General features: G+C 39.1%; 1 protein-coding gene across 2 annotated transcripts in view; it reads left to right on the top strand.

Annotated features, from left to right (window-relative positions):
- Positions 1-26687, top strand: part of LOC126354186 (probable Na(+)/H(+) antiporter nhx-9) — an 898754-nt gene that overhangs the window by 740909 nt on the left and 131158 nt on the right. For both annotated transcript variants that reach the window (XM_050003636.1, XM_050003637.1), the window contains 2 exons: positions 17401-17657; positions 25074-25494. In XM_050003636.1, coding sequence (XP_049859593.1) covers positions 17401-17657; positions 25074-25494 — 678 coding nt within the window. The remainder of the gene's footprint in view (positions 1-17400; positions 17658-25073; positions 25495-26687) is intronic.

Below are 26687 nucleotides of genomic sequence, written 5' to 3'. Positions count from 1 at the left end.
CCCAGTTGTAATTGACTGGTTACATTATCTGTACCAGCAAAGAAGAGTAACAGATTTACAAAGTAATAGTGAACGCATTTTCAGAAATTGCCTGCAACAACTAGCGTCTTAGATCCACATTCTCCTTAATAGATAAAGAGAAAACATTTATTGCCAACCCAGTAAAAGCAGAAAAGTTATGGTTTCAAGCTGAACGCATCCAAATCACGATCAATACATGAATACTATGTAAAGACTCCACAGAAATGGTCACACTCTCACTACAAAAGAGTATATGTGGTAGGGATATTAACAAAACGTAATGGCAACTCAAGCATCCATAAAACTAGATGTAGGTGGAACCTACAGCAGTTTTTAGTCACATCATGGCAAAACATCTGGTAGTAAATCCCAGGAGATTCATTTCCTGTATGGAATCTATTAACAGATTCAGACCATTTTGTGGTGTCTCAAGGATATGTTTTTGTGTGAAAACTGAAGAGAACAGATAGTGAGCTGAAGTGCAAAATTCCATATTTGAAAATGCATTCTACCATGAAGATACCAGTAATGTATCAAAACAAGTAATAACACAGTCACAAATGAGTAACTGATATAAGTACCATATTGAGAAATAATTGAATATACTCAAAGGAAATATGGTGATACATCCTGACAGAATGCTGTTACATTGTATACTGATTACATTGCGGCATTGGCCCTTTCCTAGTTCTTATTCATTTGTGATGTTTCATGGAATAAATAGTCCTTTGTAACTGGCCTGTAACCAATATATGGTCATATGCAGCAGTTTACAAGCTGTTAAGTTGTTGGTTTGAGAAATTGTTGGCTTATAAAACCCAGTATTTTATGTAGACAGTGAACATCCAGCAGGATGATATGACATTGGGTGTGCCCTTCAGATGTCTAAAAACAGCTACTACATGCAATATACATAAAATACTCTCCTGGAAATTGAAATAAGAACACCGTGAATTCATTGTCCCAGGAAGGGGAAACATTATTGACACATTCCTGGGGTCAGATACATCACATGATCACACTGACAGAACCACAGGCACATAGACACAGGCAACATAGCATGCACAATGTCGGCACTAGTACAGTGTATATCCACCTTTTGCAGCAATGCAGGCTGCTATTCTCCCATGGAGACGATCGTAGAGATGCTGGATGTAGTCCTGTGGAACAGCTTGCCATGCCATTTCAACCTGGCGCCTCAGTTGGACCAGCGTTCGTGCTGGACGTGCAGACCGCGTGAGACGACGCTTCATCCAGTCCCAAACATGCTCAATGGGGGACAGATCCGGATATCTTGCTGGCCAGGGTAGTTGACTTACACCTTCTAGAGCACGTTGAGTGGCACGGGATACATGCGGATGTGCATTGTCCTGTTGGAACAGCAAGTTCCCTTGCCGGTCTAGGAATGGTAGAACGATGGGTTCGATGACGGTTTGGATGTACCGTGTACTATTCAGTGTCCCCTCGACGATCACCAGAGGTGTACAGCCAGTGTAGGAGATCGCTCCCCACACCATGATGCCGGGTGTTGGCCCTGTGTGGCTCGGTCGTATGCAGTCCTGATTGTGGCGCTCACCTGCACGGCGCCAAACATGCATACGACCATCATTGGCACCAAGGCAGAAGCGACTCTCATCGCTGAAGACGACACGTCTCCATTCGTCCCTCCATTCACGCCTGTCGCGACACCACTGGAGGCGGGCTGCACGATGTTGGGGCGTGAGCGGAAGACGGCCTAACGGTGTGCGGGACCGTAGCCCAGCATCATGGAGACGGTTGCGAATGGTCCTCGCCAATACCCCAGGAGCAATAGTGTCCCTAATTTGCTGGGAAGTGGCGGTGCGGTCCCCTACGGCACTGCGTAGGATCCTACGGTCTTGGCGTGCATCCGTGCGTCGCTGCGGTCCGGTCCCAGGTCGACGGGCACGTGCACCTTCCGCCGACCACTGGCAACAACATCGATGTACTGTGGAGACCTCACGCCCCACGTGTTGAGCAATTCGGCGGTACGTCCACCCGGCCTCCCGCATGCCCACTATACGCCCTCGCTCAAAGTCCGTCAACTGCACATACGGTTCACGTCCACGCTGTCGCGGCATGCTACCAGTGTTAAAGACTGCGATGGAGCTCTGTATGCCACGGCAAACTGGCTGACACTGACGGCGGCGGTGCACAAATGCTGCGCAGCTAACGCCATTCGACAGCCAACACCGCGGTTCCTGGTGTGTCCGCTGTGCCGTGCGTGTGATCATTGCTTGTACAGCCCTCTCTCAGTGTCCGGAGCAAGTATGGTGGGTCTGACACACCGGTGTCAATGTGTTCTTTTTTCCATTTCCAGGACTGTATTTGTACTCTTAGATTCCAGAATGAATTTTAACTCTGCAATCGAGTGAAAGCTACTGGCAGATCAAAACTAAATGCCAGACTGGGACCTGAACATGTCATATTTGCCTTTCATGAGCAAATATTCTACCAATTGAACATCCAAGCATGATTCATGACCCACCTTAAGAGCCTCATAGAGGTAATGGCAGAAGTAAACCTGTAAGAACAGGTCTTGAGCCTTAACTTGATTGCTGAAGCAGTAGATCATTTGGCTGTGTAAAGCAAAGTTTCTGGGCTCAAGTCTCAGTTTGACCCACAGATTTAATCTCTCACTGATGTTTTTGTGTACAGAAAAGTATCACAGTTTGCAAGGAACTGCAGACTCACTCAGTATCTCCAATTATTGTAGTGGATAATAGCTCTTTTCAAATGTGAGCAAATGTAAAATAATTCACATAACATAGGAAAAGATCTGATACTATCTGATTACTAAATTGGTGGGAAATTCTATAGTGTGCTCAGTGCTTCATACAGGGATAATAATATGACTTCATGTGAAGTGGAATGAAATGTGAATTCAGTAGTAGGGAAGATGAAATGAAAACTTAAATTTATTCATATGATTGTGGGGAACTGCATCTATAAAGAAAACTACACCAGACTTTATTACTGTTAATTATTGAATATTGCTCCAGAGTTTGAAGTCCCTATCAAATAGCTCTGACAATATATTTATCATTGAAGAAATTCATAGACACACTATTAGTATCAAAACAAGACCCTCCAGTTAACAGGAAGTAATACTTCACATTGATAGCAGATTTATTGAGTACACATACAAGTATAGGTGCACCTGACTGCCTCCCTCAGAGAGAGTGCTCCTATTTATAAGTACACAGAAAGTTCTAGTGAACTGCAATATTCCATAAACAAGTACATCCCAGAATCTTCCAGAAGTCACAAATCTTAAATAACTGCAAGTGTCTGAAATTGTACCAGTGATCAGCTTATTGCTACCTCGTGACTACAGTTGCTAACCATGGTAGACAATACAATGAACACTTCACTGTTCCCCAACATCACAAGATAGTGACCCACTATTTCGGAGTGTACTATAACTTCCTATATCTGGATAGAGCAGTAGTTCTTTGTGTGCTCCACTACTGTTTCTCATGTCTGTAGACATTCTTCCGTCTAATATACAAAAAGCAGAATTACTTATATTTTAAAATAGCACTAGTATTGTTAACCAATCCATACATACTTGTAGCAACAGAAGAAATGGCAAATAATCTTCTTAAAAGTATTATTGAGTGTTTTCTGCAAATAGTTTCACTCTTAGTTTCAAAAAGACACAAGGTATTCAGTTCTGCACATCTTGAGCTACTACACCAATAATAAATATAATGCATGATGAGGAAATAATAACTGAGGTGGAAAATTCAAAATGCCCAGTAGTTGGAAGAAAGTGCAGGTCACACCTATCTCCAAGAAGGGTAATTAATCGTGACCCAGTCTGTCCAGTCCTGAGTGGTAAATGACACAGATCTAGTAATAAAGTAATAAAGATACAATATCTTCAACACACATTTGTTGTAGAATCTTAGAACATATTCAGAGTTGAAACGTAATCAGATGTCTCCATCAGAATGATCTCCTCCTTCTGAAAACACTGTTTGTGTGAAACTTAACTCACACTTTTCTCACACGACATACTGAAAGCCTTACACTCAAGGCCTTCAGGTAGATGCAGATGATTTATGGAAAGCATTTGACTCAGTACCACTTCTAAGCTTGTTATCAAAAGTATCATCCTATTGGGTATCAAGTGAAATTTGTAAGTGTGTTGAGGATTATTGGTTGGGAGGAAATAACAAGTTATCTTGGATAGTGAATCTATCAAGACATGTAGAAGCAACTTCTTGTGTGCCTCAAGAGAGCATGTTGTGACATTTGCTGTTAATGTTGTATATTATGACTTTACAGACAATATTAATTGTAACTTCAGACTTTTCACAGATAGTACAGTTATCTATTAATGAAGTACTGTTGAAGGAAACTGCGCCAGTGTTCTGTTGGATTTTGATAAGATTTCAAAATTGTACAAAGATTGGCAACTTGCTTTAAGTGTTCAGAAATGTAAAGCTGTACACTTCACAAAAAAACACAGAATGCTATTATTATGATATCAGTAAATCACAGTTGGAAATGATCAACTCATACAAATACCTGAGTGTAAAATGCAGAGATATGAAATGGAATGATCACATACACTCAGTCATAGGTATAGCAGATTGTAGATTGCATTCTATTGGTATAATAATAGGGAGATTCAATTAGTGTACAAAGTAGATTGCTTACAAATAACTCATGCAAATGATGTTAGAATACTTATCAAGTGTGTGGGACTCATTCAAGGTAGGACTATCAGGGAATATTGAATGTATCCAGGTAAGGACAGCATGAATGGTCACAGGTATGTCTGAGCCTTGGGAGAGTGTCACAGAGATGTTGAATAAACTGAAGTGGCGTACCCTTGAAGATGGATGTAAAGTATACCAAGAAAACCTACTCACAAAGTTTAAAGAACTAGCTTTATATGGTGACTCCATGTAGTTATTAGTCTGAAGTCTCCTTTGGCAACTTCTTCCTTCTCTAAGGCCACTATGCTCTTCAGTAATTCTGTATGTTTCCTCTGTTCAGCTGTATTGTTTGCCAGCACAACAATTACTGAGATATTTTTAGCAGTTTAGTGATCCTCTAGTTGACTGCACAAAATACAATTGGCATCCTTGTGTTCACGTCCTGTGAAATCATATTTCTGAAATTGCAGCACTTATGTTGTCAGTCATCCTAATGAATCCCTCATGTTGCAGTCATCATAAAGCATGGTGGTCAATCGTAACAGTGAATTGTCTGCCATATAAATAATCTCAGTCACAGAGTGCTTGTCTTTGGATTTAGAAAGTAATCTGGAGGTGTAGGCAATCACACTTTCTGTGTCATCATGAACTGGTAATATACACTCCTGGAAATGGAAAAAAGAACACATTGACACCGGTGTGTCAGACCCACCATACTTGCTCCGGACACTGCGAGAGGGCTGTACAAGCAATGATCACACGCACGGCACAGTGGACACACCAGGAACTGCGGTGTTGGCTGTCGAATGGCGCTAGCTGCGCAGCATTTGTGCACCGCCGCCGTCAGTGTCAGCCAGTTTGCCGTGGCATACGGAGCTCCATCGCAGTCTTTAACACTGGTAGCATGCCGCGACAGTGTGGACGTGAACCATATGTGCAGTTGACGGACTTTGAGCGAGGGTGTATAGTCGGCATGCGGGAGGCCGGGTGGACGTACCGCTGAATTGCTCAACACATGGGGCATGAGGTCTCCACAGTACATCGATGTTGTTGCCAGTGGTCGGCGGAAGGTGCATGTGCCCGTCGACCTGGGACCGGACCGCAGCGACGCACGGATGCACGCCAAGACCGTAGGATCCTACGCAGTGCCGTAGGGGACCGCACTGCCACTTCCCAGCAAATTAGGGACACTGTTGCTCCTGGGGTATTGGCGAGGACCATTCGCAACCGTCTCCATGAAGCTGGGCTACGGTCCCGCACACCGTTAGGCCGTCTTCCGCTCATGCCCCAACATCGTGCAGCCCGCCTCCAGTGGTGTCGCCACAGGTGTGAATGGAGGGACGAATGGAGACGTGTCGTCTTCAGCGATGAGAATCGCTTCTGCCTTGGTGCCAATGATGGTTGTATGCGTGTTTGGCGCCGTGCAGGTGAGAGCCACAATCAGGACTGCATACGACCGAGCCACACAGGGCCAACACCCGGCATCATGGTGTGGGGAGCGATCTCCTACACTGGCCGTACACCTCTGGTGATCGTCGAGGGGACACTGAATAGTGCACGGTACATCCAAACCGTCATCAAACCCATCGTTCTACCATTCCTAGACCGGCAAGGGAACTTGCTGTTCCAACAGGACAATGCACGTCCGCATGTATCCTGTGCCACCCAACGTGCTCTAGAAGATGTAAGTCAACTACCCTGGCCAGGAAGATCTCCGGATCTGTCCCCCATTGAGCATGTTTGGGACTGGATGAAGCGTCGTCTCACGCGGTCTGCACGTCCAGCACGAACGCTGGTCCAACTGAGGCGCCAGGTTGAAATGGCATGGCAAGCCGTTCCACAGGACTACATCCAGCATCTCTATGATCGTCTCCATGGGAGAATAGCAGCCTGCATTGCTGCAAAAGGTGGATATACACTGTACTAGTGCCGACATTGTGCATGCTCTGTTGCCTGTGTCTATGTGCCTGTTGTTCTGTCAGTGTGATCATGTGATGTATCTGACCCCAGGAATGTGTCAATAAAGTTTCCCCTTCCTGGGACAATGAATTCACGGTGTTCTTATTTCAATTTCCAGGAGTGTAGCTGCACCTGTCCCATAATCACTGTAGCTGTATATGTATAAAAAAGTGATTTATAGTTAGACTGTATTGTTCGCCAGCACAACAATTACTGAGATATTTTTAGCAGTTTAATGATCCTCCAGTTGACTGCACAAAATACAGTTGGCGTCCTTGTGTTCACATCCTGTGAAATCATATTTCTGAAGTTGCAGCACTTACATTGTCAGTCATCCTAATGAATCCCTCAGGCTTGCAGTCATTATAAAGCATGGTGGTCAATCATAACAGTAAATTGTCTGCCATATAAATAAGGTTGTAGCTTGCTGATCACCCACACATCTGAAAGACACCCTTTCTCAGTCACAGAGTGCTTGTCTTTGGATTTAGAAAGTAGTTTGGAGGTGTAAGCAATCCTCTTTCTGTGTCATCGTGAACTGGAAATATAGCTGCACCTGTCCAATAATCACTGTAGCTGTATATGTATAAAAAAGTGATTTATAGTTAGACATCGAAAGGAGGAAAGTTGTCAGTTTGCAGCTAGCCACACACCCGATATGGTTGCAGCAGAAACAATATATGTATTTTTTTCATGTGTTTCCCAGCAATCTGCAGTACTCAATTTGCCTTCCAAGATTGGAATAGCCTTTTCTGATCACTTCCACTGTTAGCTACAGACAAGTTGTTTGTGTATTAGAAAAAGATCAGTACGAAAAACAAAGCAAGTACTAAAAATTAATTACAGATAGTAGCAGTTGTAACTGTCATTGGCAAAGTGGCATGACAATGGCAAACAAAATGGAAAAACATGACCAAACTTGCCCTCTGGTTGGTTGTTGTTAAGGTAGCTTTGTTGTAAATAACTAGTTGTCATTCACTTTCTTATTCTCATCCTGGTATATTATCAGCACATAAATCCATCTTGGCATTCCTACAAAAAAATTGACAGGAATGATGAATATTCCTATCATAAATTGACAGGACTGATGAAGATTTCAGCACATCCTTAATAAGACAAAAAGAACTTCCTTGCTATTTGCTCCAAGAAAACTTGGTGTTTCACTGCAGCAGCTCAAGTAGTGGCCATGTGTGGTATCTGATATCTTTTATGCAGGAGGATATAGAAAATTTCTTATAGCTGTTACTTTTTATGGATTAGGAGGACTCATTTTTTGTTAACCAAGTTCCCCAAGATTTTTATTTCTTGCGTGACAGAGAGGCACTTTCTTGGACATAGTTCAGCACATTAGTCAGGTGTCCTAGATGTTCTTCAAATGTCTTGCAGAAAACAACATTGTCATCCAGGTAACAAAGACATGTAATCCATTTAAACTGACAAATCATATCACTCATTGTACATTGTGGCTGGAGCATTATGCTGACAAAGCAACATAATTTTGGACTCATAGAGACTATCAGGTATTGTTAATGCGGTTGTTTTCCAGCCAGCCTCACCATCCTTGGTCTGCCAGCAGTGGAAAAATGTTACTAGTAGGGAAAAAATAATTTTCTCCTTTAAGATGGCCTGCCTTATATTTTCCACAGATGTTGAACCTTTCTTTGCAGTTCTTAAACCACAGCTGTTCTCTCTCTCTCCCTCTCCCTCTCCCTCTCCCTCTCTTTCTCTTCCTCTCCCCCCCCCCCCCTCTCTCTCTCTCTCTCTCTCTCTCTCTCTCTCTCTCTCTCCTCTATGCTGTGCAGCATGCCTTGTAATCACTGCTAGATACCTGATGCGCATCTGACCCAGTGATACTTTTGTATGTATTGGTATCTTCACAATGTGGACTGTAGGTAGAATGTACTGTTTGCTGCTTATGAAGGCATTGCCTTATAGAGCCATGGCATTGTCTGCATCTGAGATTCATAGTGTCTTGACCAAAGACTGTATAGTCAGGACTCAGTTACAAGATTAGGGCTATCAACAAGAAATAACACTTAGTATTGAAAACACATTTATTGAGACACAAAAAAGTTCACATGGAGCTGAACTGACTGCTTCAGCAGGTAATGCTCCTGTTTATAAATACATTAGCAAATTATTAGGCTGACAGTTTAATGTGGCAGTGTTCGGTGGGGGTATTTTGAACTGGATAGTGTGAAATAACAATAGACATTGGGATTGGAATACCATGTTTACAATATTGCTAGTGTCAGCAAACAGTTCTGTTGTAGTCCTTATCAAATTCTTTATGTACTCTGATTTGCTTTATGTTGTGCATAGCTTGTTATTGTCTTTTCTTGTGTTGAAATGAGTGAAGAGTCTAATCCACATCCATTATGGGTTTTGAGTATGATCATTACACCTGAAGGACTGGTGATTCCTATGACCATTATGTCAGTTCTGCTTTTGTAGGAGAACAGAACTTAGGTTGAGTCCTGAGAGACACAGGTGACGCTTCTTCTCCCACTTTGCACCTCTCCCTGTGGCCAATCTATGCTCATTGTTGACTGCTATATTATAGTGACCACAGTTTACAATTTTCAATACACAAAATTAGTCACTGAACATTCCAGATATCAGGAATTTTACTGATAAATAATTGATGTAGGTGGGAATTGAACTGAAGACCCACACATTGGGAGATAGTGAACATAAATACAGAGCACAGAATAATACAAATAAAACACACCATTTAACTCTTACTTGCCTCACTGAGCCGTAGTATTAAGTGTATTCACTATATAGATTGCCAGATAATTTCTTCACTGCATGAACTGCTATCCACATACTCATTATCATGATATAAGCCTCACTCCCAAATCTATTTTATACCTCTGGAAGTAAACCTTTTCCCCAGCATTGCTAGGCATTTCTTACTGCAAGAGGAGCACTATACCTATAATACACTACTGAAATTAATGCAGCCACCTGCCTCTTGTGATGTGTTTTCAGAAGAAACTTATTATCTGACCACAGTTAAAACATAAAAAATCAGTTATAATGCTCTTGCAGGCATTGTGTCATTTCGAATAACCTTGCTGCAGTTCTTACTCCAAAGTCACTCTTATGTTGCAGTAGGTTTAACATCCTGGGGATTGTGAAAAGAGTAGATGGTGATCCAACGCTAAATACTGAATGATTTCTTATTAAATTCCTAGTAATTTGTTAAGTAAAATTAATTTTATTGAACTTCACACCAAATGAGAAAAAGAAACTCATAACGTCACATAAAATTAGAGCTCTAACACTTAAGAGATTTCAGTTGGTGTGGGATGAAGTCATTGCCGACCTCCTTCTGTTTGCAAGTGCTTACTGCCGAAATTACAGCACTAAAAAGTCTGTGTCTGAATACGAGAAAAAGGCACGAGAGTTGGAAGTGAAACTATCTGCCGCCACAGACGAGCTAGAACAGTACCAAAGGTGAAATAGTCTACGACTGTTTGGAGTAGCAGAAAAATAAAGAAGAAGACACGGACAACCTGCTTATACAGGTTGCGCGTGAAAAATTAGGCGTTGAAGTGACCAAGGCAGACATTGACAGGAGCCACCGGGTGGGACGAAAACTACCAGGTGCTACCAAACCTCGTCCAATAATAATTAAATTTGTGTCGTACCGAAAAAGGGCTGAGATCTTTACCCAGAAGAAGAAGTTAGCAAGGACAGGGATTACAATAAGGGAAGATCTGACACACGAACGGCTAAAGATTTTAAACAGTGCCATATCCCATTTCGGTCTTCAGAATGTGTGGACTCAGGATGGCAGAGTAATCATTAAGACTGCAGCTGGAAAGAAGACAGTCACAAACATGACAGAACTAAATAGTATTAAGTGAACCTACTCGAGCCAAAAGTCAAACTTAACACCATTTGCAAATTTTAACAGTCCTATACTCAGATATAGTCTTATAATTGTATTAACTTTTTAATTATTTGTACCTTCAACTAATTGTTTTTGTAACTGTTATTAACTTTTTAATTATTTTTACCTTCAACTAATTGTTTTTGTAACTGTATTAACTTCTTACTATTTTTTTGTGTCTTTAGCTGTAGCCATTGCTTAGTTTTAGTTACTGCTATTACTTTTTTCATTTTCTCAGTTTATTCTCTTCCATTCTGTAATAGTTCTATTGCAATTATTAGTCTCTCCTTTAGTTCATTAGTCAACCATCTCTTCGGTTTAAATTGTTCATAACAAAATCACTATCAGTATCACTTTAGCAAATTTAAATCTAGTTGTAGCTTCCTATGATAATCACTACCAGTATCACTCTAGTAAATTTCAATTTAATTCTAGCTTCCTACGATACTCTATTAAATATTAAGCTTACTTCTCTCTGCTGGCAGCATCGGCCTCTTAAATCACTCCCCTTTCCCTTATTTCCACCCTAAGCTGTTTCAAATACTCTAATTACATTTCTCCTCTTACAACATAGGATACTCAGTGACACACAGCCGTCACCATTTTGGTCATATTCTCCCTGCACCGAATACCACTAATCCATTTTCTATACTCCCGCAACCTCAGGAAATCTCTTGCAGTCGCCTTTCTTTCGGCCCTCGCGGAGTCACAAACAGGGCGCGCAAAATCTCGGACACCCCTGTATTATGTCACTTGGCGGAAACACCGGCCAGTGCCCCTCGTGGCAGGTAGTGCCTAACAAAGGGACAAACCAGTCTGCCACCCTACTCCAGGCTGCTCAGCGGAACGCGTCCGAGCTTTTAGCAGTTCACTGCAACATTCAGTCTTTACCAGCGCATTATGAAGAACTTAGCCTCCTCTTCAACCAACTAAACTACCACGTAATCCTCTTATCCGAAACGTGGTTGAAACCACACATATCCTCTGCATCTATTCATCTCCCAGGGTACACATTTCTTAGGGCAGACAGATCAAAAAAGCGAGGTGGCGGGGTCGGCGCATATATACGAACAGATCTCAAAGCGAAAGTCTTACGTACGTCAAATCCTGCTGAAGAAAAAGAGGCTGAATTCATGTTCATTGAAATAAATATACAAAGTCGGAAATTCTTGACTGGCGTCGTGTACAAGCCGCCAAAAATAAGCTCAATGAGTTCCTTCCAGTCGGAATTACATTCACTTCAGTGTCAATACGAACATGTCATCGTAATGGGTGACTTGAACATAGACCTGCTAAGAGACACTCCCTCCGCAATAAACCTAAGAAGATTGTTTAGTTGCAATAGCATGAACATTCTTCCATTACAACCTACACACCATACGGCGCACAGTCATACTCTTATAGACGTGATCGCAACGAAACAGACTGACAAAGTAAGTGATGTTGGTCAATCATCGGCCCCTGGCCTCTCAGCACATGATGTAATATTCCTGGCCTACTCTGTGCAGCCCCCAAGGATCAAATCGCGTTACATAACTTGTAGGAACATGAAACGTATTGACCTTGACGCTCTAACAGCCGATTGCTCAGAAATCTCATGGCATCAAATAATCAGAGAACCTACAATCGACAGCAAAATTAATGAACTTGGTGATAAACTCACTGCCCTCTATGACAAACATGCACCTGTGCGCACAGTCCGTGTAAGAAAATCTCCTGCTCCATGGCTGACAGCTGTCAAATGATGACTAATAGGGATGCTGCCTACAGACGTTTCAAGGCAGATCCGAAACCCGAGCGTTTCGAAGAGTATAGAAAGCTACGGAACAGAGTGAAACAATGCATTCGCAATGCCAAAATCAGGCACACTCGCTCCCTTGTATGCAGCGATCTGACACCCACGACTCTATGGAAGAATCTCCGTAGCTTGGGGGTCGGAAAGGCAAAATCGGAAACTACTTTTCATGTGTCAGCTAACGAATTAAATGAATTCTTCTCTGCACCTCTGAATACCAGCACGGCTGATAATTTGGGGAAACAGGATAACTAACAACGATACCTTCCATCTAAAACATGTAACAACAAATACGGCAAGAAAAGCAGTAATGAGAATCTCTTCTGATGCAATAGGCAACGACAGTATCGGTATAACCATGATTAAGAATGTTGCCGATATCTTAGTACCTGTCTTAACTGACATATTTAATTTTTCCCTCGTGAACGGAATATACCCCACTGCATGGAAAAGATGCATAATTCAACCCATCCCTAAGATCGAAAACCCGCAACTGACTAGTGATTACCGACCAATTAGCATACTGCCTGCTGTTTCCAAAGCACTTGAATATATTGTTCATGACCAAATCACTGAACACCTGCATGAATTCAACCTATATGACAAATTTCAATCCGGTTTCCGTAAACATCACAGCACAAACACTGCTTTAATTAAAGTAACTGATGACCTGAAATATGCCATCGACAATCGAAAGGCAACAATATTGACGCTACTGGACTTCAGCAAAGCTTTTGACACTGTTAACTTTGACATATTACTCAGAAAAATGCAACGGCTTAATTTCTCTGATAGTGCAATAAGATGGTTTGAAAGCTACTTAAATGACAGACAGCAATGTGTTGTCTGCGCAAATGAAAAATCTTCCTGGAAACATGTTTCTTCGGGAGTGCCACAAGGATCAGTCTTAGGACCACTTTTGTTTTCTTTATATGTCAACGATATTTCGTCGGTTTTGTCCTCCTGTAAACATCATTTCTATCCCGACGACCTCCAGCTCTACCTAAGCGTCAGACCTGAAGACGTAAACACTGCAGTCGCTCTGATGAATGATGATCTGTCTTCAGTAGTGACATGGGCGAAAAACTTGGGGCTTAAATTAAATGCAAAAAAGACGCAAGTAATCTTAATAGCCCATCAGAAATTAATAAGTTCAGATTTCCGCGAACGGCTACCTCCTATTCTGCTCGAAGGTACTCCAATACCATATCAGAAAACAGTGAAGAACTTGGGTGTAACTTTGGACGAGCATCTTAACTGGGCGGAGAATACAGTCGCAGTGTGCCGAAAGACGTCTGCTTGTCTCTATGCTCTCAAAAAGTTTCGGAACATATTCCCACAGGACTCGTTCCATCGCACCTCCAGTATTGTGATGTGATTCAACAAGGCATGAGTAGTGAAAACAAAAGACGGCTAGAGCTAACCATGAATGCCTGTGTGCGTTACACCTGCAACATTCGCCGATATGATCATGTTAGTGCTTCATACTCCGAGCTAGGGTGGCTGCGGCCGGACAAACTGCGTGACTACCACACTCTATGTCTACTTCACCGACTCCTCATCGCGCAAGCACCCCAGTACCTAGCTTCAGAGATTAAAAACCTGTCATGCCATCATAATCGAAACACGAGGTCACTCTTATCTGGTATCCTAACTGTGCCCACTCACAAAACAAAAACTTTTGCAAACTCCTTCTCAGTTGCCGCTGTCCGCCTCTGGAACAAACTGCCCCTTACCTTGAGGAAAATTCAATCTCCTGTTTCTTTTAAGAAGAAGTTGAAGCATTTCCTACTATCATCCGCATAAAATTCTCCACAAAATTAATGTGCAAGGCCAATCCTCTCATCTGTCAAATAGCAAAGCTAGCGTCTCCTATCTTGCTCCTGAGATGCCTTCCTCTTCATCTATCTCTATTAGCCATGCAGTCTCCTTTTCCTTTATATTTTCCTTAATTATGTTTCATCATGTCTCTCTATTCTTCTCCTCCCTTCACCATGAATCTCTCTCATACTCCCTGCTGCCAGCACTCCTATCTAAAATCTTTCTCTTCAATAATGTATTTTTCGAGGTGTACCTTTCTAATTGTTTATCTCACTTTTTGTATTAGATGTAGTTTAACATGCCTACTAAAACATATGACTGTAAAATAAGTAGAATGCCTGGTTAGATGTAAGAGAGGGCCTGATGGCCCTAATCTTGCCAGGTTAAATAAATAAATAAATAAATAAATAAATAAATAAAGTTTTCAAATGTAGGATTATGCATTTTACACGCAATATATGGCTCTAAATTGTCCATGAAGTGTACTCTTCGGAGTACAAATTTTGATTGGTAAAAGAATATTTTGAGATTTTATTCAGAGCTGTTATTTTTCAGCAGTTGTGGTGTATATTTTTTTTAATAAAATTGAGTCATTAGCTGTGTGAATGGTTTTGACAGATTAATCTGTAACTTCAGAAAACTTCAAGATTGATCTGTTTAAATCTGCTAATCCAATATTGAAAAAGTTTTTGTAACAACCTTCTGATAGTTTACATACTTGTGTAACTATGTTCTAATGAATTATATTTTTGTAAATTTTGGAGACTTCCAAAGGTGACAGATTAGTTTGTCAGAACTTGTTAAGTGAAACCCATCATCCAACTGTGCAACTGACTTTTGACTTTTATTCTGTAAAAGGTCTATTTTGAGTTGTTATCTGACTCACAGTTTCATATCCTGCCATAAAACACTACACTTTGGGAAAAATTTCATTCAGAATTAGAGTGTTGTTTGTTGTACAATCACACCCCACCTTTTGCTGTTCCCTGGGGGTGCCTGGACCAATAATTAGAATTTTCGCATTGCTTTGGAATCTGAGTTTCTAAACCAAAGACACTTTTTTATTTATTTACTTAGCATCTTTGCATCTCATCATTGTAAAATGATATAGGATTTGTCAAATAGGATCTTACATAGATAATAGGTAATAAAAGATTTACAATTATATATTGGCTAATAAATCGTTCTTACATATAACATGAAACAATAGACACACAACAGTCATAATACATGAGATCAGCATAATAAATAAATACAATTTATTTTTCAAATGAGCTCTTCAATCATTGTGATGAAGTAAATTAGCTACTATATTTTGCATGCTGATGGTTCAAGTGTTCCTCAACACTATAAAAACTCTTGTTATTTAGCATTTCCTTGAGTTCTCCTTTGAATATGTGGAATTTTGTGATGTTCTTTTAATTTCACTTGGTATGCCTGTAAACAGAATTTTAGGTTGGTAAAGAGCAATCCTTTTGGTACATGGTTTTTGTGTGAATTTCTCTATGAAAATTGTCTGTATTTCCTGTTTTCTAGGTGTGGAATTTGCTGTTTAACACAGAATGTTCCTTGTGTGTCTTCATAAAATATATACTTTCCCTTTCATAAATGTAGATACGTGTTAGGGTCATGATTTTTAGTTCCCTAAAAAATTTTTTACATGACTCTCTCTGTGTCATTCCTTTTATTATTCTTATTGCTCTCTTTTGGAGCAAAAATGTGTTCCAACATACTGGTTTCCCCCCAAAATATGATGTTGTGTATGGTTGCAAAGTGTAAACATGACACTCTTATCAATACTGTAGGAATTTTTTGGCATTCTAAGGACATAACAGTATTGACTTAATTTTTTGTTTAACATTTCTGTATGTTTCTCCCACAAATTTTTATCTAGCCATTCTCCTGAAAATTTAGTGGGTATGTGTGGTTGCTCTAACTTCACTGCCCAAGTTCTTCTTTTTTCATCATTCACAATTAATTTATTATCCCTAAACTACATATCTGCTTCTTCTGCAGCTGCGTGTCACCAGCAAACAATACTGCATCTGCTGCTGATATATGGCTTGGCGTGTCATTTATAAATAATGAGAACAGTAATGGTCCTAGTACCGTACAGAACCATGTGGCACCCCACATCTGACTCTTTGATATGCTGATAAGTAAACTTTAACCAAATGTTGTATCTCTAACATTTGATACCTGTTAGGAAGATAGGATTTCAACTAGTCATATGCTACTCAACAAAACCTATGGCAGTATAGTTTCCTGATGAATAAATTATGGTCAGTGACATCATTTGTTACATTATTGGAGAAAATATACTATCTCAGCCTCTTCATTTTTATAAAAGAGGTTTCTTTGTTGGAAGCATTATGAATAATAAAAAGAAAGAAATCACAATCAAATAGTTACTGAAATAATTCAGATTGATAAACGAATAAAAGATAAGGGAAGTGTAGATTGGAATTTGACAAACTACAGATGAGATAATTGTGGGTAGAGACAATAAACCACAGAGGACATGAACATGAACAGTGAAAGATAAAAATGAAAAAACAAGCAAATTGTGAAGAGGAAATCACAGAGAAAAATATGAGCAATGGGAGGTAAGTATCTATGTGTGAAGAAGTCTATCAAAATGGGCATTTAATGTGAAACTGAGGGAAGTTAGATAGCAATAAAAAAAAAGGTAGGAGTATCTCAAGCTGTCGTTGATGATGAATGAAACATATGGTGCACAGCGGTGCCCCATTAATATTGTTATGACTGTGAGGCTAAAGAGAAAACTTGTATTGAAGCAGAGATCATTGCCTGTTGTGCTGCAGGGAAAGTTGTTCCAAAGATACAGTGTGTTATTATTATAAGCATTTTCTACCTGTGTCAGTTCATTTGCCAGTATAGTGGGTGTTATTGAAACATTCAATTAATTCATAAAATTCAATGCAAGTCAGTTGACTTTGAATGTATCACACCACAAATGACTCACCTGCTGAGATTGCAGTTCTTACAGATCTGAAATTGGAGAACATAGAAATAATGAAGGTAGGAGTCACAAAGAAATAGCAGGTTCTTAATTCCATATTGGTTGTATGTAGTGATATATGCAAAGAAATAGCAAGTTCTTAATTTTGTTTATTGGTTTATGTATTTATATGTGGAAGAAAGTTTTACCTTGTTTGTAATACACATTTTCTCTTCTATTGTTTATTTTTCAGGTGTTGTACCATATGTTTGAAGCTTACACTGAGATGGGGCCTGAAAACATTATTTATACTGATGTCTTAGCAGGCCTGGCTTCATTTTTTGTTGTTGCCTTAGGAGGCACAATCATTGGAATTATCTGGGGCTTCCTTACTGGCCTCGTTACACGATATACACACCAAGTTCGTGTAATTGAGCCAATATTCATCTTTGTTATGGCCTATTTAGCCTATCTTAATGCAGAAATCTTCCATATGTCTGGCATACTAGCGTAAGTATTGATTATTTAGTACTTATAAATTGTATACTTGTATTTATATGCCCAAGGATCCATCACATAAATAACACATATACATTTTAGCTATAAGAATATGGATGAAACAGTGCTGTCTGGTAGTAAGTCATAAATATAAAAAAACAACACTCTTTTGACTGCATTATTAAAGTTTTTTCTACCACAGGCATTATTGCTATGTAATAGTAATAAAAATACTCGTCATAGTATTTTCCAAGCCATATAGCTTAATTATTGGTACTATTTTCTGCTGTAGGCTGTTATTTTACTTTCTTTTTTCCCTGTAACTCTTCTCTTTTCAATTTATTTCTAAAGCTATAGCCATAAACCTCCCACATTATTTGTATAGTGTTACTGTTATTGTGTTTTGGTAGTTGTTAATGACTACTATATCTATTCCTCTTGCTATATGATTCTTATTCTGCTCACAAGATTACAGAGACGTCTTTCATATATTGAACAATAATGTACAGGGAGCATTAGACATAAAATTATACTAGCTTAATGCCAGCTGCTTCATTTGTGTAGTCTATTTGGTTTCTATAGATATTTTCAATATTCACAAACTGCAACACCTTTCAAATTTTTCACATTAATTAAGGCCATAGAAGCATAGCATTTTCCTAATGTTTTTCTGACCAAAAAGTTATTCTGGTTGCTGCAGTCTCAAGGTTTTTATTAATCACACCTTCACACCTTTGAGGTGGTATTTTCATAGAAACTTTCATGCCCTGAAACATATTTCTCTATATCTAATTGAGAAGTGAAATATCAATTTTCATAGATTTAGCTTCAAAATTTTTTTGACATAAGGCAGTGTTTCCTTAAAAAATTTCAACCCCTTCTTCACTCCATTAAGTACTGAATTTCCAAAGCAAGTGAAACACTTTTTTTAACAGAAAAGATAAATACAAATTTTAGTAGATTTGGCTTTGAAATGGCATTATTAATCAAATAAATTCATAAAACTTTTCGTCTCCTATTTCACTCAGTTAGGGGTTGAATTTACAAAAAGACTTGCATTTTTTATTTCTAACTGAGAAGCAAAATAGCGGTTTTCGTAGATTTAGCTTCAAAACAGCTTGGATATTGAAATATTACCATAAAAATTATAATCCCCTATTTCATCCCCATATGGGTTTAATTTCCAAAAACACTGAACCAATTATTTTTTATTTGTAGCTGAGCGGTCAAATACCAATTTTCATAGGTGCAGCTTGAAAAATTCCTTAATAGCTATTTTTTTAAATATTTCATCCCCTGTTTCACTGCAGTTTGTGTGCTAAATTTCCAAAAATGCTGAAAGATGTATTTATTTATTTCTGACTGGGAATAAAATACAAATTTTCATAGGTCTAAATTAAAAATTGTCCTAATACTGAAATATTTTCAAAAACCTTTCATTCCCTATTTCACCCCCTTCAGGGTGGAATTCCAAAAAATCCCTTCTTAAATGATGCCTATAGTGTATGATCAACACCCTCTCCAAATTTCAAGTTATAATTGTACAAATACAAGGATGATATCATGCTTCATGTGTATTAATCCTAAAGAATTGGACCAATGATTGATTAGTGGTTTTAGGTAATCTATAAAGGATTGGATAATTTGCAATGTCTGATGTTTTTTCTGGCATGATTGATAAATATATATTTGCAGGTATTTCTTCTGTTTATGTGCATAACGTTGCAACAGTGCCCTTTGTCAGTAGCTGTGAGTGACAGTTTTAAGCAGGCTCACTTGCTTGGTATAGTACAGAAAGTGAGCATGCCTGGCATCATTGCTCAAGACCAAAATCATCAAGGCAAGACATGTGAAAGGATGCCTTGTGTTTTGAATAGTGTAAAAAAGTTTTGAAATAATTTAGTCATGATGTTTCTACGAATTCATGAAGTAATTTTTTAACAAGATAAATTGAAAGTCAGAACGCTGAAGACTCACAATAAAATACAAGTAGATAATAAAGTAGACAAGGAAGTACTGTATTATGACCACTGAAGTTGAATCAGATGAAGAGGGCTCATCAGCAACATAGATTATTTGAATATGGAAGCTCTCTCACTTTCAAACACAAAGATTTCTTCATTAATAGCAAAAGATGGTGATCATGATGATAGAGATAAGAGGGAAAGCTATAGAAAGGCACAGGGAAGAATAAGTTACAAAGAATTGTGACTCAAGAGACCCAAAAAGGATAAATGATTTAAGCAACACTGGAATTCAAATTTTGATGTGTAGAGAACATCTTTAGTCTTCTCCTTTAAGCTTATATCAGCTTGTTGGACCTTTTCTTTATGTAAAATATAATGAATGATGTGGCATCACACTGAAGCACCAAGTGGTATAGGCATGCGTATTCAAATACAGAGATATATAAACAGACATAATACAGCGGTGCAGTTGGCACTGCCTATAAGAGACAACAAGTGCCCGGCGCAGCTATTAGATCAGTTACTTCTGCCACAGTGGCAGGTTATCAAGATTTAAGTGAGTTAGAACATGGTGTTATAGTCAGTGCATGAGCGATGGGACACAGTACTCCCAACGTAGCAATGAAGTGGGGATTTTCCCGTCCAAAGATTTCATGAGTGTACCATGAATATCAGGGATCCAGTAAAACATCAAACCTCCAACATTGCTGTGACTGAAAAAGATCCTGCAAGAATGGGACCAATGAGGAATGAAGAGAATTGTTCAGTGTGACAGAAGAGCAGCCCTTTTGCAGATTGCTGCAGATTTCATTCCTGGGCCATCAACAAATGTCAGTTTGTGAATCATTCAATTAAATATCATTGATAAGGGTTTGATGACTGCATGACACAAAGCTTTATGCCTTGTCTGGGCCTGTCAATACTGACGTTGGACTGTTGATGACTGGAAACATATTTTCTGGTCAGACGAGTCTCATTTCAAATTGCATCGAGCAGAAGCTCATGAATCCATGGACCCTGCATGTCAACAGGGGACTGTTCAAGACAGTGGAGGCTCTGTAATGGTGTGGGGTGTGTGCAGTTGGGATGATATTGGACACCTGATACGTCTAGATACAATTCTGACAGGTTTCCATGTATGTAAACATCCTGTCTGATCACCTGCATCCGCTCATGTCCATTGGGCATTCCGACAGACTTGGGCAATTCCAGCAGGACAGTGCAATGCCCCACACATTTATAATTGCTACAAAGTGGCTACAGGTACACTTTTCTGAGCTTGAGCACTTCCCCTAACCACAAAACTCCCCAGACGCAACATTATTGAGCATATCGGGGTGCCTTGCAACATGTTGTTCAGAACAGAACTCCATCCCTCACCCCCATGGTCGTATGGATTTATGAATAGTCCTGCAGGATTCATGATGTTAATTCCCTGCTGCACTACTTCAGACATCAGTCGGGTGCATGCCATGTCGGGTTGTGACACTTCTGTGTACTTGTGGGGGCCCTACAAGATATTAGGCAGATGTACCAGTTTCTTTGGCTCTTCAGTGTAGTCTAAATGGCTTGTGTTTGGGTGGATCAGTATTCAGGTCCTTTTACAATCATCCCACACGTTTTCCACCATTTTAAATCACTGTATACAAAAGACACAATGTCTTCAAGGAAACAATATGGCTTACTACACTACCTCTGTGCTGATGGAATTATTTAAACTCTAACATTCCTTGCTTCCTTTAATCCTGTGTAATGTTCTGTAGCTGAGAATCTGATCCTAATTACTGAGTGTGTGGTACTCTTAAGTTTATTTTAACATGATGCCTATATCATACTTCTGCAGATGTTAGCTATACCATCAGAAAAATGATCATGTCAGTGCGCAAAAAAGATGAATGTGTTCCTTTTTAAAAGACAGTCAGTAAAGTGGGCAACAAACTGCCTCAGTCCTCACTTTGCTTTTCTCCTCAAAGATTTTGACATGCAAACATATTCCTGCTCTTTTAACAAAGAACATTTTAAATACTTTTACCCAGTCTCTCTTTGTAGTTAAGCCTACATACTCACCATCTCCCTGTCACTACCCCAGTCTATATATGTCTCTCTCCACCTTCTTTTTCTCTCCTTGATGTACAGTATGTCGCACTGCCACTGTCTCCTCACTAGTTCACACTGTCACCTTTTTGTTTTTGTTTCTCCATGCCACCATCTCCAATGTACCTCAACGGCTCAGGAGTTCTGGGGTCCAACTTACCTTTTCTCCTATACCCATATGTTAAAATTTCTGTCCAAAATGTACTCTCCCCTATACCTATGTGTTAAAGCTCACAGGTTGGGAGGGTCCAGGCCCCACAAGCATACATACCAGGTGCAGAAGTATGAAACCAGAATTTCCCTATAGATGGTGCTATTCATCAGTGTAGGGCCCATGAAACTGCACCTGCAATGCCATCTGCTTCTTGTAACAGCTGATGACGAATGTCGACTTACAGTAACCCAAAGTCCATACATCAGTATCTGTTTCAAACACATAAACATGTTGAATTTTGTGCCTACAAACTAGAGGATTTGTGGGCAGATTGGTTTTCTGTTACCATTTGAAGAAAACTCCTGCAGAATTGCTTTGATTGCCTGTCAAAACGTTTGGTGAACATGCTCTTGGAGAAACACAGTGTTTTGAGTAGTTCAAACCATTCAAAAGTCGTGATTTTGATATGAGAAGCGATGAGTGCAGGAAACTGCCAGAAAAGTTTGAAGACAATGAATTGCAGGCCTCATAGGATGAAGATGATGCTCAAGCTCAACAGAAACTTGCGGAACAATTGAATGTGAAGCAGAGAGGCATTTTTCCAGACCACTTGTGAAATGCTGTTTGCCAGATACAAAAGAAAGTTGTTTCTCCATTGAATAGCAACAGGTGATGAAAAATGGATATGTTATGAGAATCCTAAGTGTTATAAATCATGGGTGAATCCAGGTAAACCATCAGTGGAAAGAAGACAATGCTCTGTGTTTGGTGGGATCAGAAGGGTATAATCTATTATGAGCAGCTAAAACCTGGTGAAACCATTAACACTGATCACTACCAACAGCAAATGATCAATTGAAATGGAGCATTACTTGAAAAAGACTGGAGTATGGGAAAAGGCAACACAAAGTCATACTGCTCCAAGATGATGCCCCATCACACAGCAAAATGGGCCAGCGAAATGATCGAGGCATTCCATTGGGAAATACTACAGCATGCGGCTTATTCTCAAGACTTGGTTCTATCTGATTATCATCTATTTGCATCACTGGGACACCCTTTTGCTAAACAACACTTCAGTTCTTATGAAAATATACGGAATGGCTCTCTGACTGGTTTTCTTCAAAAGAAGAACTGTGTTTTTTGCGTAGCATTGATAGCCAGCCAGAGAGGTGTGAGAAATGTATAAAAAACAATGGAGACCGTTTTGGATAAAAATTGTTTATCAGTTTCAAACAACAGATATGTAATTATTGCAACCAAATTCCGGTTTCATACTTTTACACTTGGTATGGTCTCCATTCACCAGTATTTTTCATTTTCACAGTCTCCTCTTTCGTTTGCTCCTGATGCTTTTATCTCCATCCATTTCTCTTTCTCTTTCACTGCCACTTTACCCCTTCCATCATCACTGTCTCCTCTCTCTTTTTCTCCCACTGGGAGTGTCTACTGTCTCTTCCACCATCACTGTCTCTTTGCTACTTTCTTTCAGCATAAAAATCACAAATATGATCACATGCCAGAAGTTTTAGTAATTAAGGTAGGATGAGGATAAAGGCATCTTGTTCCCAACTCCTCTGTCACTATCTTTTAAAGAGGAACATATTTACATTTTTTTTTGCTCTGATAGGAACATTCTTTCACTGGTTTTCTTCTTTTCACTGCTACAGCTGGGTGTGCTGCACATGAGGAGTGAATTCTCTGTCAGTAATATTTTGACAGTTTATCTGTATACTTTGTCACATTTGTATACCTTTACACATATACACAATGAACAAGTATTCATAATATTAGGTTAACACAAAATCGTTCGCTTTGCATTTTTTCTGAAGTCTTTTCTCATTGATTGCAATTCATCAAAAATGCTCAGCTTCTGATTTGTATCTTAAAAGGATGAAAATTATTTTAGAAATGTTTTACTGAATGTGCAGCTTTTCCAGTTTTATGATTTTTGGCAGTTTTAAAGTTATCTTCAGACATGTTAAGACCCATTTAGATCAATTTTTGTCACTCTAGTACCATGTTGGGCATACGTGTATTGGCCTGAAGTGCCCATAATACATAGTGTATCATAAAGTTTTATCAGTGAAAAAATGCTGACGAACAATGTAGTTTTGTAATCTCAGAATCCTTTTGATGAGCCTTTCCATATGTTCACTACATCATTTAGAACTGCTTTTACACATCAGACCTGTAATTACATGCATATTTGCGTGCTTAAATTTGGTAAATTTGAACCTCTGGGTCTCAGTAACAGATAATGACATCAAAAAAGCTTCACAGTTTCCTGAGAACATCATCTTAAGGACGTCTGGTAAAATTTGTAAGGTTTTCCATGAATAGAAATTATAGAAGTGGCCATCCCCACAATAGATATTTTTGTACTCAAAAATTATTGGTTTTAGGGACTTTTTCAGGAACAGCTGAAGAACAAATGGTACTTTTATAAGTCACCTAAGCTCAGTCCTAGACCACACTTAATGAAAAAGCACCAACCAATTTGCTCAATTTGCATGGGTTGGAGGAAGTGTGTACATTTTGACCCTGTACTGTAGGATAGCTACAATATCCCCTGTTCTTCCAATAGGTGCAAGGCCAAAGGCTGTTCAAAACTCTTGGTTCTTTATCTCTGTCAACAATAGAACCCAAGAGATGACCACCTGAAAAATAGCATTTTCATGCATGGCTTTTTCGAATTTATTAGTAATGTGAACTGTTGTGCCTGTAACATTTTGTTTTTGTAACTTGATTGTTCACTCTGTTAAGTATTAAATTAAAAAGTGAAATGTTTTAAGATTCAGGTCTTACTGCATGTCCTTATTTTTCCCCTCACTTTTCACATCCTTCTCTTTTTGACAAAAGTTTTTATATTTGAAAAATATCCCATATTGAAAAGCTGGTTCACAAAAGGCAATAGCAACACCATACCTTCTTAGCTGTTGGTAAAACAATGTTGTGGTCCTGCTTTAGTCAAAGTGTGTGATACTTCAAATGTGTAACTGCCTAGTGTGTATTGCTGTAATGTTCACTTGTAAAATTTAAGTCTTTATTTGGTAGTAAAGCAGTATAAGAATTAATTCAGATGTATGCTAGTGTCTCCTTATCTACCCAGTTACCATTTTATGGCATGGATGTTTCATGCTTACATTGCCATAATGGATCCAGAATAGAACTCATAATGTTGTCATTGAACATTCATACTTTCTCTTACAGAATAACTTTCTGTGGTATAACAATGAAGAACTATGTGGAAGCAAATATATCACACAAATCTCATACCACAGTGAAATATGCCATGAAAATGCTAAGTTCCTCATCAGAAACCATAATATTTATGTTCCTTGGAGTTGCAACAGTGAATGATAATCACAATTGGAACACATGGTTTGTGATTCTAACAGTTGCTTTTTGCTCTGTCTACCGCACTATTGGTGTTATACTGTTGACGGCTATTGCAAACCACTTCCGGCTCCACCAACTTACACGTGTTGACAAATTTGTAATGTCATATGGTGGACTGCGAGGGGCTGTAGCATTTGCCCTGGTCTTACTCATTGATCGCAAGCATGTTCCACTGCAACCTATGTTTGTTACAACAACTATTGCTGTCATATACTTCACTGTATTCATTCAGGTGAGTAAAGGAGTTTAATAATAAGAGCTTTAGGTTAAGTGCCTGAATTACCAGTGTCCAGCTGAAAACAAATTACGTTTCCAGTTGGAAGGAAAATTCATTATGACATGCCACAAATGAAGTGTATACAGGGGTCAGTGATTTTCTGCTACTTATTTGCTAGAAAATGAAAGGAATATAATTTATGAAATAGAAATTCACACATTTTTTCAGATATATTTCATTGTATTATTTTAACCGGTATTTAACAGTTACTAGTACCAAACTAAAAATTTAATTTCAGGTCAATTATTTATCCTGGATTTTTAATTTTCAGAAGTAAAGCATCCATTATTTAATATTGATTTGTTACTGAATAGGTAGCCACAGTAATTGAATGTTTGTGAGTCATTTATTTTGTCATTGAAACAGTAATGTAAAAGTGCATGTTAAAAAACTGTTAAATTTCATTAATTATAGATAAATAATGATGTAGGGACAGAGTATTAGCCACAATACAGCTTAGGTCTTGCGAAATTTTCGGACCAGGCATTAAGTGAAATTGAAATTAAATTGTGAAGTGATTTGATGGTACCATTCATACATTTTATTTCGAAAATAAAAGCTAAGTGATGTTGTTCACTGACTTCATGAGTAACATGTCTAAAGATTTTTGTAGTTATGTTTGATGTTATAATTATACATATGTTGGAACTTAAATAGCGGTAAAACTGCTGTGGAGACACTATGCAATGGTATCTACTATTGTTGCTGATAGCACACATTGTTGACATAAGTGAGTAGCGGTCTAACGTAACAGTGTCGCTATGTTTTTGAAACAGGAACAATGGAGTTGGATCAAGATTGAATATGGCAGGGGTCGTGCAGCAGAACAGTAGCATCAAGGTCTTCAAGAGGTGTGCGGGATATCGGCATTGCCGTGTAGAACATTGGCACATTTTGTAGAAGCCTTCAACAAAGGTCAGCAAACTGTGGCAGATATGCCTTGAGCCGGTCATCCTAGCATCCCTGAAGAAGAAGTGCATGCTGTTGCCTCATTAGTGGACAGTGAGCAATTCCATACAATTCGTGACCTCACCTACGAAACTGGATTAGTGCATACGACTGTACTTTGCATCCTGAAGAAATGCCTGGGCATGCAAAAACTACGTCACTATGGGGTCCGAATGACTTGACAGAAATGAAGAAATGGC

The sequence above is a fragment of the Schistocerca gregaria genome, chromosome 3, assembly GCF_023897955.1.
Source record: "Schistocerca gregaria isolate iqSchGreg1 chromosome 3, iqSchGreg1.2, whole genome shotgun sequence".
Lineage (NCBI taxonomy): Eukaryota > Metazoa > Arthropoda > Insecta > Orthoptera > Acrididae > Schistocerca > Schistocerca gregaria.
This window is presented reverse-complemented; position numbering and strand designations above follow the sequence as displayed.